Here is an 18,595-nt window from a genome sequence, read left to right on the forward strand (position 1 = left end):
TATTTGGTATTAGTAATGAAACAGAATTTTAGAAATGTTTGTTCACAAAGCAGTAAACTACTGGCCTAAGTGAATACAAACAAGAAATATTACAGTAAGTAGTTAATCGTAAATACATCAATATTGTTATAATCAGTTATTATAACACATCCTTTGCATACAAGTCTTACAAGACATTAATTATTAAAGGCAAAAATGTTCCCTTTCGTTTATTCCGTGTGGTACATAAGTATTTCATTTTTTCTTCCATAAATTTTCTCTAAAGCGACGATAAATGTCATCTTTGTAAAGTTTTTCAATTCCTATTATAGAATAATCGTTAATACTATGAGAATCCGTATAGAAATGAATAGCAACAGGGTCATCAGTTTCTCGTCTAATAAATGACAAATTCAAAACATGCCTTTGGTATAAAGTTACCCCAGTTTCTCCCACATATACAATTTTGTTGCATTTTTTTGCAAAACACTCCATAAACTACAGTGCTGGATTTACAATTGATATGATTTTTGATATGATATTTGTTACCGTTGCAGTCCTCAAATTGATTGGTTTTAATGACATATTGACATAAAGTACACTTTTTAGCACCACACGGCTCTCATAAATTTTCTTCTAAAAAAAATAGATTATTGTGTTTCTTATGTACCAGAATGTCTTTTAAATTTTTGTCTCTTTTAAAAGCCACTATGGGCATATCTCTAATAACGTTTTTGAGGCGGTCAGAATTTTCAAGAATTTTTTGACGGTTTTTGAAAAAATCTAATGAATATTGGGAAGCCCTTTAGAATAGTCTACCACAAAGGGAACACGGTTACCCTGCTTCGTCTTTTTTTTGTAGTTTAGGAGATTTGATCGGTCGAGTTTATCTACTTTCTTAAGTTCATTTTCTACATCATTATCTAAATAACCGCGTTTTCTTAGATTTTTCTTTATTTCCTTCTGCTGAATTTGATATTTTTCTTCTGTGGAACAAGTCCTACGCACACGGAGCCCAAGTCCAAAGGGAATAGATTTTTTTTGTAGATTCGGGGTGGCTAGAGGTTTTATTAAGGTATATATATATATATATATATATATATAGAAGGAGTACGTAGGCAGTCCTTAACCAAAATTGTAAATTTCATGACCCTAAGGGGTAAGGGTTGGCTTTAGGGTTGAGCTAAAAAAATTATGATGATTATATTTTCTTTATCTTTTGAAATACTTCTTGAAATTTGCTGATATGGTATAAAGACTAAATGCATATTTAGGAAAAGCAGAAAAGGCCCGATGAATTAAACTTATGAATTTCACAACCCCAAGGTATTGACTAGGATGGGTACAAATTAGTCACATTGTGTTAATGTTACGTACATTATATTATGTAATGCGTTTCATCAATATAGGCACTTTCAAGGGCATTTAAAAGAAGGATGTGATCTTAAAACTTGTACGTGTACATTTTAGCTCAGCTCAAGTGAGCTTTTCTGATCACCTGTTGTCCGTCTACTGTCTGTTAACTTTTTACATTTTCAACTTCTTCTCCAGAACCACTGGGCCAATTATTCAAATAGTTTTACATAGAAATATATAGGGAAAATCTTTAAAAATCTTCTCAAAAACTACTGGGCCAGAAAAGTGGAAAGAAGCTTCTAAAGTAATCTGGCCCAAAATATCGATGATTTCACTTGGAGCTCAAACCCTGGCATTCAAATAAGGAATAGAATAGCAAACCCAAAATTCATTCAGTTTGATCAGTAAAATGATTTGTGTCATATGACGAGAGCTTGAAGTTGGTATAAAATTGCAAAAATGCCATTTTCAATGAAAATATCCACAAATTCAGGTGGTTTTCCTTTCAGAAAACATACAGCGCATGCGTCGAGCAAATTCATATTCAAGCATATTTTTCATTGTAAAATAATACACAATATATATAATTTTCATTTTGCTCGACAAATGCGCACATCTTTTCCTGAGCAATAATCTGTATGGCATTTGACAGTTTTCAGGCTTATTTTGAGAAAAAGGCGGGAAATGTCTTATTCATGATGTCATAATGCTATCCATTTAGGAATATCATTCTGATTTTGTTGGCATAGTATACCTGGCATATATTTTACTTTCTTAAAATGCTGATTAAGGTTAATTCCAGACACATTTTATAGAGAGAAATTTTTTGGGCCTTTTTATGTATACAATCGTACCGTGTTCTTTACATGAAAGTTTCCTGACAGAGCAGATTCAAGTTTACTAAAATCATGACCCCTGGGAGTAAGATGAGGCGACAATAGGGGATCAAAGTTTTACATACAAATTTATAGGGAAAATCTTGAAAAATCTTCTCAAGAACCACTGAGCCAGAAAAGCTGAGATTTACATGAAAGCTTTCGAGTTTGTTAAACTCATGACCCCTGGGGTTAGGATGGGGCCACAATAGAGTATCAAAGTTTTACATAACTAATAAATACAAAAAAAACTTTAAAAAAATTTTCTCCTTAAGAACCATTGGGTTAAAGAAGTTTACATTTGCACAAAAGGTTCCTGACATAGTGCAGATTGAAATTTGTAAAAATCATGGCACCAGGGGGTAAGATGGGGCCATAGTAAGGGATCAAAATTTTACATAGAAATATAATGGGAAAATCATTAGAAATCTTCTTCTGAAAAATTAATGGCCAGAAAAGTTTACATTTACATGAAAACTTCATGACATAGTGCAGATTCAATTTTGTAAAAATCATGGCCCCCGGGAGTAGGTTGGGGCCACAATAGGGATCAAAGTTTTACATGCGAACATATAGGAAAATCTTTAAATATGAGCCAATGTGACTCAGGTGAGCGATGTGGCCCATGGGCCTCTTATGATTGTATTTCTTTTAGGGTAAGTACATTTTGTTTGTAAAAAGTAGGGAAACCCATTAGTGTCACTGTGTTATATTTTTCAAAGTACAGAAACCCATTTCAGTCATATTTCTGAATTTATGTGACTATAATTGAGATTGTGTGAACAATTAATTTTCTGTTTTGTTTTGATTGTAACATTTTATTAGTAGTTGCTGAATAAACTCGACTAAAAATAACGCCGAGAGTCAGTACAGTAAAATGACTGCCAGTGGGAATTCACAATTCAGCAATGTTTGTTACAGATGTCAATTGCATTGATCATTGTAACATTGACTAAAGTTTTAGCTCAAGCTTTTGATTTGGAAAACTTTTTTGGTGGGTTTTATCTTCTTACATTCACTATGAGGGTTTCCTGTTGTAAGCACTGTATGACTAACATACTAACTTCCCTCCAAATGACTTAACATATTAACTTTCCTCCAAATTCTGAACATTTGTAGATCATGGATTCCTTAGCACAATCATGAATTAGCAATGTCTGTTTACATTCATGTGGAATATGTAATATATGTTTTGTCAGTGGTCATAAAATGGAGTCATGAAGTGTGAGTCGACTCTCAGGCCCTTCTGGCCTTTGGTTACTTTGGTGGAGGAGAGGAACAATTAAGTTTGTTTACATTAGATAAGGCATAACATGATGACTGATTACTTGCTAGGGATACCAAGACTAATAGGGATTGTGATTGCAATGAACAATTTACTGGGGATATTGCATTTTCTTTACAATTGTGATATTTTCAAAAATTTGATTTCCACTCCTGGTTTGCCGAATTCACAAGTCTCCCAAACAAGTCTAGAGGCTAATTATTGTTTATGCTTAATTGTTTCTTATAATTATTTTTCCACTTCTTGTTCTTCCTCTTTCTCGTGCCTAAAAATGTCTGCAGCCGTTCTCCGTAACTCGTTGATGAAAGTATTAGATACTCAAGGATATGATAGGCCAATGTATCTATAGTTGTACTAAAATCTTTTTGTTTCAGATTGAAGGGGTTAGGATACATTTTGGGGATCAAATGAGGTTGGGGTCTAACACACAGACCCTGAAGTGTATTACTACACCAGTGAAACAGTGAATGAACACTGAATGGTTTGGAAATGAACGGTTTTGTTTGGGGAACGAACAATGAATGGTTTGAATAGAACGGTTCTCGGCGAGAAAGGAACAATTCTTATTCATAACGAAATGCTTAAGGAATGAAGCTAATTTTGACCTATGTTATACAATATAATGTAACTTCGTGGATTATGAAGCGTAAACTGCACCATTACATTATATTGTATAATATAGGTCAAAATTAGCTTCATTCCTTACAATTTAATGTAAAAAGACAAAACTACACTATACAAGTCTTCATTTATACAAAAAAGTAAACAATCACTTAGAAATAGAAATCACTTGAACCGCGCAAGGATTCACTTAGCAGCATGCAGACTGAGAAGCTTCGAACAAGAAAACCGCTATCTTGGTTCCATGCATAACCGGAGAATATACATTATTAATCAAATAATTGAAAACACAAGGTGGTGTTTTGAACGAATCCTGATATAGAAGATATGTGTAGGCTACATATGTAGGCCTAATGTTTACTGCGCAGCGCAAGATCGACTTTTGAGACACTCCAACAGAAAGTACCGGAGAGTTGTTTATTTTTTTTTATATAAATCTAAACCCTGAACATCACAAAAAATATGTCATGCACCAGAAAATGCTACATGAAATCTTTATAAAAGTTTTAAACTAAATCATAATGACTTACCATTACATATGCAGCATTGTTGCCTATTAAATCCAACACAGTAAAATGTAAACAATTCACAGATGCCATCGATTTGGCGTGACGTCATCTAGTTTATGTACATTTTGTAATACATGACACATTAGATGCTTTGATAGGCGGAAAATATATTTCATAATAAAACAGCAAAGTTGCAAGTACTTATTATACCATTATTTTGCAAATGATATCGTTGTGTCAGAATTAGTATCCGTCGAGTTATTACCGTTTATGTGCACTTATAAGTTAAAAAAAATATGTACGCCTTGATTTACATCGAGAGAATTTTAAGTCAAACAAAGGTATTTTAAGTAGTTCCAGCTGCTGGTTGTCAAGGGGGTGTGTCCCCATAGCAAGTTATATTATACAAAATAATGTATGTTCCTCCATCAGTTTCAGCCAATCAAATTGCGTGTTACAAGTAAAATTAAATTGTTTTAAGATGGAGAACAAATGGTTTCGGTAGGGAACGGAATGCTTTAGGTCAAGGTAGGAATGAATGGTTTGGTCTCAATTCAAATTTTGCATTTTGGACTCTTTGAGCACTTTTTACATACAGAAACATTGTGATCAAGAGAGGCAGGATAGGCAGGATTAAAGTTTTACCAAATGATTTATTTCAAAATGTTAACAATTTCAAATTTTAAAAAAAAAGGGGGGGGGGGAATAATGAATGGAAGCTTGAAGTACAGTTATGGATCAGTTGCTTAAGCTCACATAAAATGATAACTACCATGATTCATGCAGGACTTTTTTATATTGTATAAAAATTTCTCCTGGATACCTGTCGGGTCTGATTTTGATAAAATTGTCACTCAGAAATACTAGCAGTTCCTTGGTACAATTTTAAAATAATTATCAGTAAAATTATACAACAGAGATATTATAAAAAGAAGTCAGTTTCTACTAGCTGCAGAACTAGAGCTCTCTGAGAAAATATGGGGATCTCTGATCTGTCCCAATATTTTCTCAGAGAGCTACAGTTCTGCAGGTAAGTTTCAATACATGTATTCATTTATCGAGAATTTGATTAGTGGCTCGTAACAGAACAATAGATACTGAATAACATTTACAAACATATGACACACTGTACTTTTATGTTTTGATTCAGCAAGGTAGTATGGGCTTGCATTATTTCAATTTTGGTGGTGAATTAATGTAATGGTATCCATTTGGTACACATACTCAGGTAAGTATTGTTTTGACACTTGAAGACACAGAGAAGCTATAATCACACCTGAGGTGTGGAGTCTGTGTTCTCTCCTCCGGACAGAAATCCACCATTGCTCTACCAACTCTCTCAATTCACACCCACACTTCAAGACAATAACAATTGAAGATTATAGCAAGTAAATAATTCATTTTAATTTTCCAACAATATCACCAAAACATGTGATTTTTTTGTATCAATTGAAGACTTAAATGCACTACACTGAGCATGTGATTTACAATTTTGTTAGTTTCAAAACCCCTTTGTGTTCCGATCAGGAATAAAATCCCTTACTACACAATGGTTTTGTTCTTTTCATAAACAAAGGTCTTTATTTTGTCTTCTTTGTCCCCAACTGAGCACCATGTTGATCTACAAAAATGACTCCATAATGCTAATATAAGTGAGTTCCAAATTGAGAATGAACGATTTTATATGAAAACAGATTGGATTGGGAATGGAATGCTTTGGCCTGGGAACAGAAAGCTGAATGGTTTGAACAATATAGTTTGTGGGAATGAAACGATTCTAATACAGAATAGAATGGTAATGGAATGCTTCATTGGTGTAGTAGTATGCTTCGGGGTCTATAGAACTCTTGTTAGTTCCAAAATTCAACAAATATAACTTGCCAAATATGATAGATAGAATCCTGGGGTCTTCAGAAATGAGAAGAGAATAACAGGGCCTACAAATTAGTATCAAGGTCAAGGGACACCAGTGATCTTGACCTCTGACCATGAACATAACAACTGGTGTAACTTTAGAACCAGGACTGATAGCAACATGGGATCTTCAGAAAGTTAAGAGAATGATAAGACCTACAAACTAGTATCAAGGTCAAGTGACTTTGACCTTGAACATATTACTTGAGAAACAGGTCTGATAGAGACATGGGATCTTCAGAAATGATAAAAGGATGATGGGATCTACAAATTATCATCATGTTCAAGTGAATCCAGTAACCTTGACCTTTGACCTTGAACATAAAAACTGTTATAACTTTAGAATGGGATTGCATGGTAGAGACATGGGATCTTCAGAAATGAGAAGAGGATATTAACAAGTATCAATGTCAAATGATCCTGTGACATTGACCTTTGACCTTAATAATATAAACTCTTATGACTTTAGAACCAGGACTAATAAAAGGATGTTATGACCTACAAACTAGTATCTCCAGTGACCTTGATCCTAAAAACTCGTATTACTTTAGAACCAGGACTGATGGAAACAAGGAATCTTCAGATGTGATAAAGGATGTTGTGACCTACGAACTACAGTAAAATGTCTCGAAGACCAATGGACTTCGAAAAAACTTCGAGATATCCGGGGGTTCAAGATATCTAAAATCAATCTTGTCAATGAATATATTTTTTTTGAAGGAGAATATTTGATGCATAGTATGGGATTTGCATTATAAACAACAACTCCGTTGCCGTTTCTTATAGTTTAATGCTAGTTTATGAATTAATATTGTGGAATTTCAAAGACAATCATTTCGTTTTTATTATATCTATAAACATCCCATTGAATTCACAAAATTAAGATGATCGTGCAAATTTGTATGCTTACTTTACTGTTGTCCAGGCTCAACTGGGATGTAGCTATTGTGTTGTAGTGAAAGAACATATCACGTAAGAAACAAAGAAGACAGATTTTTAAAAAGAACTTTTAAATACTACTGTGATCCAAATTGTTTGATTTCAGTTTACTTTGAAGATTTTCGTGTTTTCTCTGTTCTAGTTTTAATGTTGAAGTGTGTATTATTAAATGCATTATCGTTATTATGAGCATTACCTTTAAGCGCACTTCGACAGTTGTTTGCGTCTAACCCACATGTTAATGATATAGCATGTATAATTCAAAACACCATCCCAGGAATCGGGCGTGTTAGTTCATAATGGGTGGTGGACTTAATCTGTAATCACCCAAGCTGTTGAACCAATTATTGTGACTTGGGTCTACTTGGAAAAAGCGAACGTGGATTATCGGTCATTAATTATACCCCCCGCAACAAGTTGGGGGGGGGGGGGGGGCTATTCTGGAATCGGGTTGTCCGTCTGTCTGTCCGTACGTCTGTAGACGCAATGGTTTCCAGGCTCTAAAGCATTATCCTTTCTAGCTGCAATAATGTAGCCCTCTCTGATTTTTTTTTTTTTTTTTTTTTTTTAGGGAGAGGGCTACAACTCCTTAGGATCTCTGTAATGGTGCAAATGCGGGAGTGGAGTGATTCACTCCCGCAACATTTGCGCTCATTCTAAACATTTCCTGACTTTCTTTACGTAAATAAAATGATATTCTAAGTTTCTTAGTCAATATATAAATTTACAACCTGCAACTTTAGATTTGTGAGGCTCTATTCTACCGTTTTCAGCAATTTCGATAAATTCCAATTTCTCGATTCATATTTGTGCGCCATGTTTGATGTACTGAAGTTTCAACTTCCGGTTGTCAAGTCATTTGCATATGCCATATAAGGTAGTATTTACATCAATGGACAAGTATGGAGGCGAAAACTATTTCGTCGGTATTGAAAAGGTTTGAATTTAATATCAAGTTAAAAGCCGAACAGCAGAGTGTAAATTCTTTCTGCAACAATATCATTTTCCTTTCTTTGTCGAAGTGGCTCGAGTAACTACATTTTCGCGCTGATTGTCAATGTTTAGGCTTTTCATTAGATCCACCTACGAGATCTCGCGATAACAAGCATGGCGGAGCAGACGAAGAATTTTGCATGCTGTACATTATATTTAATGAAAAACACCTTTATTAGACATGCCCGAGCACAAAGTTTGTACTCCTTTTGGTGTAAACAACATTTGGGACTAATACACAGAGTTTATTATCGGTTATCATTAAAATTATTTTGCACCATTACGGAGATCCTATGGAATTGTAGCCCTATCCCGAAAACGTCAGAATAAAAAAAAAATTGGATAGGGCTACATTATTGCAGCTATATCCTTTCCACCTACCATCACCATATCATATATATGGACTACCCATGGGATGAAGATGTTCCCTATCGATTTTGGGGTCAAAAGGTCAAAGGTCACACGCACTGGACATCGAAGTAGCAATATGGTTCAGTTTGTCATGCCATTTGTTTTTGAAAAGAGGTAATTTATACCTATTACCAACACCCTTTGGGAGATTGGGGTAAGCGGGGGGTATTCTTAATGAGCATTGCTCACAGTACCTCTTGTTATAATTGGTTTAGCCTTGGGTGTGAATGTGTGACTTAACGACGCTAGGTATGGTAAGCAGAGCAGAAAATTGACTGCTTTTCGAGATAAACCAGGTGAATTGAGGGCATGGGACCTTGAAAATATTTCGACATAGCTCAGTATTCAAGATTACCGTGTTTGAAATATCAATAGTTTTTTTAATCATTTATATATGGAAAACAGTCGGGACCGGCAGTCGACTTCGACTCAAGCGGTGTATTTGAGATAAACCATATTCGAGATACAGATATTTTACTGTAGTATCAAGGGCAAGTGTGACTCCAGTGACCTTGACCTCTTACTCTTATAATTAAAAGATAAACATGTAAATAAACATATTATTCTTCTATCAATGATTGACAGGCATGTTCTACACTTTATTGTAATGTCTGTTGGAATGGATTTTGTGCAAGGGAGTTATTAATGTGTCGGAAAACAGTAGTGCTCAGAAAAAGCCTACTTTTTTTTACAAAGTTCGTTTTGGAAATTTTATTATTGGCAAATTATAATCATATCTTATTTATATTATATTTTGAAGCATTCATTTCATGCAACAGGTTGTGCAGAATATTTTGATTTTGTAAATACATACATTTCAGTAATATATGAAGTTTTGTTTTTCTGCAGTTTGTCAAGAGGTTCAGCACAAGACAACTGGGCAATAGTAGATGATTCCAACCCTAACTCCAGAACTAAGTTTTATATTAATGTTTGTGGTCCATTGAAGGAAGTCAATGTGGGGACTGGATGTAGCCCTTTCGCTGCCATCTGTCAGACACATTACCAAAGTGGACAGGTACATATATAGCAAATTTATGATATTCAGAAGTCAGTCATTTTAGTTTATGAAATCTGAATAGAAGAAAATTTCCAGTACCTTTCAGATCGAAATTATGAATAGTAAAGGAATTGTTGCTGACATAGAAATTGTAGAAGTAGAAGAAATTAATGCCCCCTCAGGGGAAGGGAAGGTCTACAATATATGAAAAATCTTCTCAAGAACAATAGGGTCATGATAAGTCATAGTAATATGCAAGGACCTTCGGGTAGTGCAGATTGAAGTTTGTTCAAATTGTAGCGCCTGTAGGTAGGGTTGGGCCCCAATAGGAGATCAAAGTTTTACATGTGAGTTTATATGAAGAATCTTTAAATATCTTCTTCTCAAGAACAGCATGGCCATGTTTACGCATATTAATTCGCAAACATTCCCAGATAGTTCGGAATGAAATTTGTTCAAATTGTGGCCCCTGGGGATAAGGTTTGGTCACATTAGGGGATCAGAACATACAGGGATTCAGGGAAACTTGTTTGAAATTCTTTATCCCAACAACAGCGAAGCCATGATTAGTCATACAAGCATCCACAAATAATTATCCCCTCCCCCTCCCTTGGGGGGTAAGGTGAAGCCTCAATGGGGGATCAAAGTTTTATATGGGAATATATAGGGAAACATCTTTTAAACTCTTTTTCTCAAGAACAGCTGTGCCATGGTTAGTCATATTAATATGCAAGCATCTTCAGGTAGTGCAAATTCAAGTTTGTTCAATTCAGGGCCCTGGGGTAGTGTTGGGCTACAATAGAAGATCAGGAAATTGACACAATATTGTTGGACTACTTTCAAAATCCAGCACAATATACACATGTAGACATAAACACCTCTTTTCTTATGTCTACATGTGTATATGGCACTGGCCAATTTATTTCATTTTCAACAGTGAAATACTAAATGTTTCACAGTGTGAAAATAACAAGTTAATTCCCACGCATTAGCAGACCAGTGAGTAATATCAAGATAAACAAAGCAAAAAAATGCATAGAATATAGAAATTATACAAAAGGTATTAAATTATCAAGATACCTCCGATAATCAGTTTTTAGCTCATCTGAGCTGAAAGCTCAAGTGAGCTTTTCTGATCACCCGTTGTCCGTCGTTTGTAAACTTTTCTCATTTTTGACTTCTTCTCCAGAACCACTAGGCCAATTTCAACCAAACTTGGCAAAAAGCATCCTTGGGTGAAGGGGATTCAAACTTGTTCAAATGACTAAGGGCCATGCCCTGTTCAAAGGGGGAGATAATCACGAAAATGCAAAATTAGATGGGGTAATTTAAAATCTTCTCAAAAAGAACCACTGGGCCTGAAAAGTTCAAATTTACATTGCAGCTTCCTGCCATAGTGCAGATTCAAGTTTGTTTAAATGATGGCCCACGGGGGTAGTTTAAGGCCATAATATCAAAGTTTTATGTGCAAGTATATAGGGAAAATCTTCTTTTCAAGAATCACTGCATGGGCCAGAAAAGTCGAAATTTGCATGAAAGCTTCCTGACATAGAGTAGATCCAAGTTTGTGCAATTTAGGGTCTCCATGGTAGCTTGGGGCCACAACAGGGGATCAAAGTGTTATACATGTATGCTGATATATATAGGGAAAATGTTTGAAAATATCTTTTGAACTATTTAAACTAGGGCTATATATATTGTTTATGGAAATTCCTTTCATGTGATGCAATGATGTGTGATCTACTGACCTTGAGCTGGACGTTTGATTTACTTTAATTTAATAAAAATCTTACCTATGCAATATGTCCTGAACTATTAAGGCAGATCTATATTTCTTATGACAAGACCTTTCATTTCATATCATGATCATCTTGTGACCTTGAACTTGAGTTTGACCTACTTTTAAGAAAACATAGCATATTAAATATATCCAAAACTATTTTAGGTGGGACTTTCATCATTTGTATATAGATTCTGTATGGCAAGACCTTGTACACATTTTGACCTTGGAGTTTTACCTACTTAAAAAACCCTGACCTATTCAATTTCTCCTATATAAGGTAGGGCTTTCATATTTTGTATATAGGTTCTTTATGGCAAGACCTTATTATTTTGTGAAGTTTGACCTTGTGACCTTGAAGGTGGACCTACTTTTTAAATTCAGACTTAATCAATATCTCTTGAACTATTCAAGGTAGATCTTTCATATTTTATATATTGATTTCTTATGGCAAGACTTTTATTTCATACTATGACCTTTGACCTTGTGACCTTGAAATTTGTCTTACTTTTGAGAAAACATAATCTGTTAGATATCTTCAGAACTATATCTCCCGAACTATTTAAGATGGACTTTTCATATTCTGTATGTAGATTTCTTAAGGCAAGGTCTTTATATCATACCGTGATCTATGACCTTGTGACCTTGGTCTTATCCAGAACAACAAGATCATTTTAGTCATATTGGTGTTGATGCATTTCTGTGTTACTGTGGAATCATTAGAATTCGTGGTGGCTCAATTTTCATGCAATTCGTGGGTACCCCTCACCCACAAATTTACATCCTCAACGAATAAAGAATCATAATTACATTCCGTAGTTATCTTTCTTACAAATATATAAATCCACGAAATTACGTCCCCACAAACCTGTAAAAATTCAGCAATCCACGAAAATTGGCCCCCACAAATTTAAATGATTCTACAGTATGTGAATTCATTTTCATTTATGTTGTGATCCTTTGGGGCTAGGATGGGGCCACAATATGGAGTCGAAATTTTTCATGGGTTATATATTAACACAACGAAGTGCAGATACATTTACTCAAAAGGTTTACACAATAGTGATGATAACGGTGCTGGTGACATATGTTATCTATAAATAGACAAGTGACAGCAACATAGATTATATTTCTGACATCAAAAATTCGTGTTGGATTTAATTTTGTTGAAATTTAATCCGATAGGAAATTAAGTATGTCTACAGTATTTAGAATAAACCTAATTACTTTGTTCTGGGCAACTTGTAGTCAGTATTTAGAATAAACCTAATTACTTTGTTCTGGGCAACTTGTAGTCAGTATTTAGAATAAGCCTAATTACTTTGTTCTGGGCAACTTGTAGTCAGTATTTAGAATAAGCCTAATTACTTTGTTCTGGGCAACTTGTAGTCAGTATTTTTGAGTCAACTCGCGTAGAGAAGCTACTCCTTGGCATCGGCGCCCGTCCTGCGGATTTACTGTTTCACTACCACCCTTGTTGGAAATCGTGGACGAGTCAACTCTGAGGCCCATGAGGCCTTTGATTTATGTTTAAGTCAAACCTTCAAATAAATATGAGCAAGCATATTTAAATGACATGGACTTAAAGCAATGCATAGTTGTTTCCTTGTTAAAAAAGATATGCAATCTTTATCATCCAAAATCATTTCATGGTGGAAATGACAATACAATGTTACAATGGATGATGAGCATGAATGTGGAAACCTGAGGGTGTAATTTGGTATTGGACCGTCAATACATTTCTCCCTTTGTCAGTCTCTATGAACTATTCTGCTCATTATATATATTTGTTAATATAAAGGCTAGTGCCTGGGGAAAATTTGAATAAAACAGTAAACTCTCTTTATGTTAATTCTGAACAAGTTTTGCTGTACTATCATACCATAAATTGAATAGACGTTTTGATGTATTTTGTAGGAACAACTATTATTTGATAACTTAGGCGAGGTGACATCAGCCCCCACTGTGGAGGGGATGGGACAACTATCAATGAAGTACGTCAGTATCAAAAATGAATGCCAGGATATCAACAATCAGAAGAATAACTGGACAACCACTATTCACTTTGTGTGCAAGAAAGGAGCTTTGGTAATTAACATCATATATTTACATTCACTGAATCTTTTCTCTTATATTTTTATTGAAATTGACATTGCTTTCATCATACAATGAATGCATGTTTGTTGCAAGCTAGTTCGATCCAGATTTTTAGTACCACCTGTTTGTGTAATTATTACCTAATATGGAGTGTTATCAAGGTCAAAGAGTGCATTGGCTGTTCCGTTTAACATAATGAATGGGTCAACCATTTGATATTTTAGTTCTTCAATCTAGTTTATATTTTAGAAATATAAATATAAACAATAAAATGTCTTTCTTTGTTGTTTCATCGGGTGATGAAGGTTCCAATCATTGTAGAAAAAAATTACATAACTCGCTTACGTGGGTTATGAATTTTTCCTGCAATGCAAGCTACCTTCATCAGCCATTGAAACAACAAAGAAAGCATTAATTTTTATCGTTTAAGTTAAATTCAGACAAGCTATCAGCTTTTAAAGAGGAATAAAAAATCATAGCATGTGCATTGCTTCTACATGTAATATAATTCCATGCAAACCTTAATTTATAAGGACAAATTTATCTAAAGTGTATTGTGCATAGTATTGTGAAATCAACCAAACTGATACAGATTTTCAGTTTTCATTCCAATGATGTCAGTCTGAGGTATTGCCAAAACTTAGAATCAAATGAAAAAACCTATTAGTCCGGATCTTGTTTCAGTGTAAAGCTCAACCATAATCATTCTAGATAAATTGTCATCTAAGGCTGCAAATGAGTACAGTGAAACTTCTCCAAAATGACCCCTCAGAAAACCGGTTCTCCCTGAATATCGGCCGATTTTCAAAGTCCCGACAGAAACCTTAACATTTCCTTACAAAGAAAGTCTCACAAAACCGGCCACCCCTGAAAACCAGACATCAGTCACTTTTTAAAGTACAATTGTTAACAAACATGTGTAATTTACCCTTATAATGCTGGCCACTATTTGAAGACTAGAAAATTTTGGCCAGAGGGGTGATTAAGACTGGCCAGGTGTGAAAAATGACTGACCTACAGGCTGGGTGGGAAATTATCAACTGGAGGTGTGTAAAACACAAGTGGCCTCTATAAGTTCTATAGTTTACCTGTGCTGTCCAGGGTGTTAATTGGAGCTTGGCTAATCCAAGTGACCCTTTCAAATTTCTGTACAAAATGTTATAAACAGATATGCACATATTGAATGAATACAATCAATACGCCATATTGTTGCACCATGGATATAAGCGGTAGTTAATAAACCACAAACCCATGACTGTTAATGATAATTTTCAATTATAGATAAATGATTTTTGGGGGGTTTCCATAGACTTAAAATTCCTAAGAAACATCAAAATTAAAATTATATATTTACTACTGTACTTTTCAAAAACGTCAAAACAAATTTGTTAACGATATAAGCAATGAATGTAAACAGAGTTTTTATAGGTAAGAGGAATTCCAATAATAGGCCTCTGTATTTTCTTTATGTATCCTGTTGTAAAGTTTTAGTTAAAATTAGATGATTGCAGCAAGACTATTTCTCATAATAATTACCTGTAGGTACAAGTAGACTAGTTTGATCTCCATCGATAATTGATCATAGATCCCCATATCAAAGTGAGCAGTACCTACTCTGTACTTACTCTGTGTATTAATTGCAGCAATTAAATGGCTATGTGTTTGTTTTGTTTATTAAAACATAAGCCGAAATTCTACATAAATGCTGCTAGTCTACAAATTTCTATACATATATCAAATGCAGTTTTATATAAACGGAATGTCTTCCATTATTTATGCATGTCAAGGTAAAAAATGTTTATTCATGTTTAATTAGTGTTAGTGCTATAAATTGAAAATAAACATGTTAGTAAATTATTTTGTTTTATTTCCAATAGTGAAATAATAGTCCTTGAACATCATATTATATGGTTTGTGGTATGTCAATGAAATATCTAATAAAAATTGAGCTGAAATGTCTCTAAATGCTAAATTCTCGGTATACCGACCACCCCTCTAAACCAGCCATTTTTTTTTCGGTCCGACAGCTGGCCGGTTTAGAGAAGTTTCACTGTACATGTAAATGTAATTGATTGTTTTTCAATGCCTTTAGTATGTGGACATAAACTTTTAATAGACCTTTTACAATGATGTACTAGCAGGATCCATGTATTGTTTATGCATTTTGAGCTCTATATGATATTTCACATTTTTGTAATGATATATATCCAGTTTTATTAATTTTGCTTTTGGGCTAACTCCCTACTTGATATACCTTTATTTTACAAGACTTATTTCTGACAATAAAGCAACAGTGCTCCCACTGGACCAGAATTCCCTTTCGCCACTTTTTCGGGGAGCTGCGCGACACAAATAATCACATGCTTTACAATTATTTCCATCATATTATATATTATTTTATTCATTACACTTGTTTTAGCATTTTGAATCAGTTACATTACTTATTCATATCCAGCTACCATACCTAAACATTTCTTTCTGTAATAATAAAAAGTTGATTTGTTTGATAAATTCTATTATGGAAATCAAAATTCAGATAATAAATCATATAAATATAAACTTTATGATGCTACACCTCTCAGTGAAAACATTGTGTACATTGGCCGAAATGCAGATATCACAAAACATCAAGCCCAATTTAGAGTCGTATCTCAACCATTCCCTATTAAATTTCCGTTTTTGTATGGAAGATTTTGCAAGTTGGACAGAATCAGATGTTTGAGCAGGTGGGGTTGACTGTAAAGCCAAACATAGATATTTTTTTTAATTTTAGACTGACTAGGGCCAGAAGCTACAAGTTTAGTGTCAAAATAGAATGGGGTGCATAGTCTTATGAGATCAGCATTTTTATACTGTTGCGCACCAAACTTCAAAGAAAATTATTTATTAAAATTGCTATGGCCATATCAATGGTGACCGACCGCATTGTTTATGAAATATTCGAACTAAAATCAAGCACATCAAAATCTTGTAATCAACGAGTTTGGCCGCAAAAACAAACAATTGATGTATTCATATATACATTATACACAATAATACGGCCAATTTAATTACCGGTCGGTTCTCTGGTTAAGAATTCACATTAATGTGGAGATGATAACACGATAATGAATAAGACTTTAAATGTTAAACAATTGACCAAAGCAGGGTCAACAGCTGTCCGATGTACTTTATTACATAATCACCGACTTTTTTGCAGCCATAAATTACCTGAGGCTGTGACCAGCTCTGTGTGCACTGGAGCGACGCGAGATTTCCGGTCGCACGCGTTGACTGAATAAACAGATTTTGACTGCATAAACAAACAGGCGATAATGTGTCACTGACAAAGGATTAAAAATACAATTTATTGCAAAAAGGGATTTTCGCCACTTTCAATTTTTTTTCGCCATTTTTGAAAAAAATTCGCCATTGGCGAAAATGGCGAAGCCCAGCTCGAGCACTGTAAAGCAATATATGTCACTGATGTGTGATACATGTATTAGAAGTATGCAAATGAAAATCTGAAGGAGTACATGCAAATTTAGTATGGTATAAAAGTTTTGGTTTATTTTCCAAGAATATTTCACATTCATGATCAAAGTTGACACTTACAACATGGCTTTCATCATTATGTGTATGTCGGATATTTACCATAAGTATATACCAAAGGTCATGTCTCTTAGATATTGCTCAGATAGGACAGGGAATTTTATTTGATATCTGAAGATTCTGCATCAAGTTTAACCCATTCATCTTTCTTGTAATTCAAATAATTCAACACCAACTAAGATAAAGTGAGTTATATTAAATAGTATTTATTCACTCTTGAATAAATTCATTGAAATCTGATGTTACAGTAATTTCAAAAGGATTATGCTCGGGAGTCTTGGTACTAAGAAGCTAAGATCATCATGCAAACTTGTTGTACATATATGTTCTCCATGGTGTTTGTGCCAAGTACATGTTGAAAAGTAATAAAGTTGCTTCTCAAGTTATACTTTATAGAGTGAAATCTGTTTTCAATTTGATATAGAACTAGCATTTTATTGGTGCTCTTTGACATTGGAAAAAGTGTCAAAAAGAACACCATTAGAACCATTTTATGACCAATGAATGGTTTATTTAATGTTAATCATTTGTTTAATGATTACTGCATGACTGAATATCTTGGACAGGTGTATTTTGCAGCACAAGCGTTGCTCTTGCAAATCAAAATCAATCATTAAGAGAAGATGGTATACCAATTTGCATTTTTTGCTGAAATTAAAAGGTCTACAAACTTTTGTCAATGTTTTGATTAATTCTTATAGATATCGGGCCCAAATCTGCCTCAGAAGATTGGAAATTGTGAGTATTCTTTTGTATGGGAGACAGAAGCAGCATGTCCAATAGCAGACACTGAAACCAAAAACGTCAACTGTACCATCAAGGACCGCAACTCTGATTACACATTCAACATGTCTCCTTTAAAACGGAGTGGAAATGAGGACTATTATGAAATGAATGCTATGGGAACTGACAAAATTAGGGTAATTAACGCTTACTAATTAATTCATAGCACTTCTTGCTTCTGTTCATTTTTATGACATTTATTTACAATGTAGACATTACTTTATCCTGAGTCAGTGATTAATACATCCAGCAATCAGATCATGTTTCCACAGATCATCAATCATCCTCACTTAATGAATTGAAAAATACCACAACCTTCTCCCAATACTCAAAATAATGGTACAATTAATGTATTTTAATATACTTGGTAGCAGGCAAAGGGACTCTCCCTTCAATTGTACACATGCTGACTGTTCCCAAATCTTTACATTCATAGGGTTTGAATCACGATTTAAGTCCCAC

At 34.3% G+C, this 18,595-nt stretch overlaps 1 protein-coding gene across 1 annotated transcript in view; it reads left to right on the plus strand.

The window, feature by feature from the left end:
* The window catches only part of LOC125676439 (cation-independent mannose-6-phosphate receptor-like), a 206,367-nt gene that overhangs the window by 51,569 nt on the left and 136,203 nt on the right, over positions 1 to 18,595 (plus strand). Inside the window, exons 14-16 of the mRNA XM_056158098.1 lie at positions 9,732 to 9,900; positions 13,580 to 13,750; positions 18,052 to 18,270. Coding sequence (XP_056014073.1) covers positions 9,732 to 9,900; positions 13,580 to 13,750; positions 18,052 to 18,270 — 559 coding nt within the window. The remainder of the gene's footprint in view (positions 1 to 9,731; positions 9,901 to 13,579; positions 13,751 to 18,051; positions 18,271 to 18,595) is intronic.

This window comes from Ostrea edulis, chromosome 3 (genome assembly GCF_947568905.1).
Source record: "Ostrea edulis chromosome 3, xbOstEdul1.1, whole genome shotgun sequence".
Classification (NCBI taxonomy): Eukaryota; Metazoa; Mollusca; class Bivalvia; order Ostreida; family Ostreidae; genus Ostrea; species Ostrea edulis.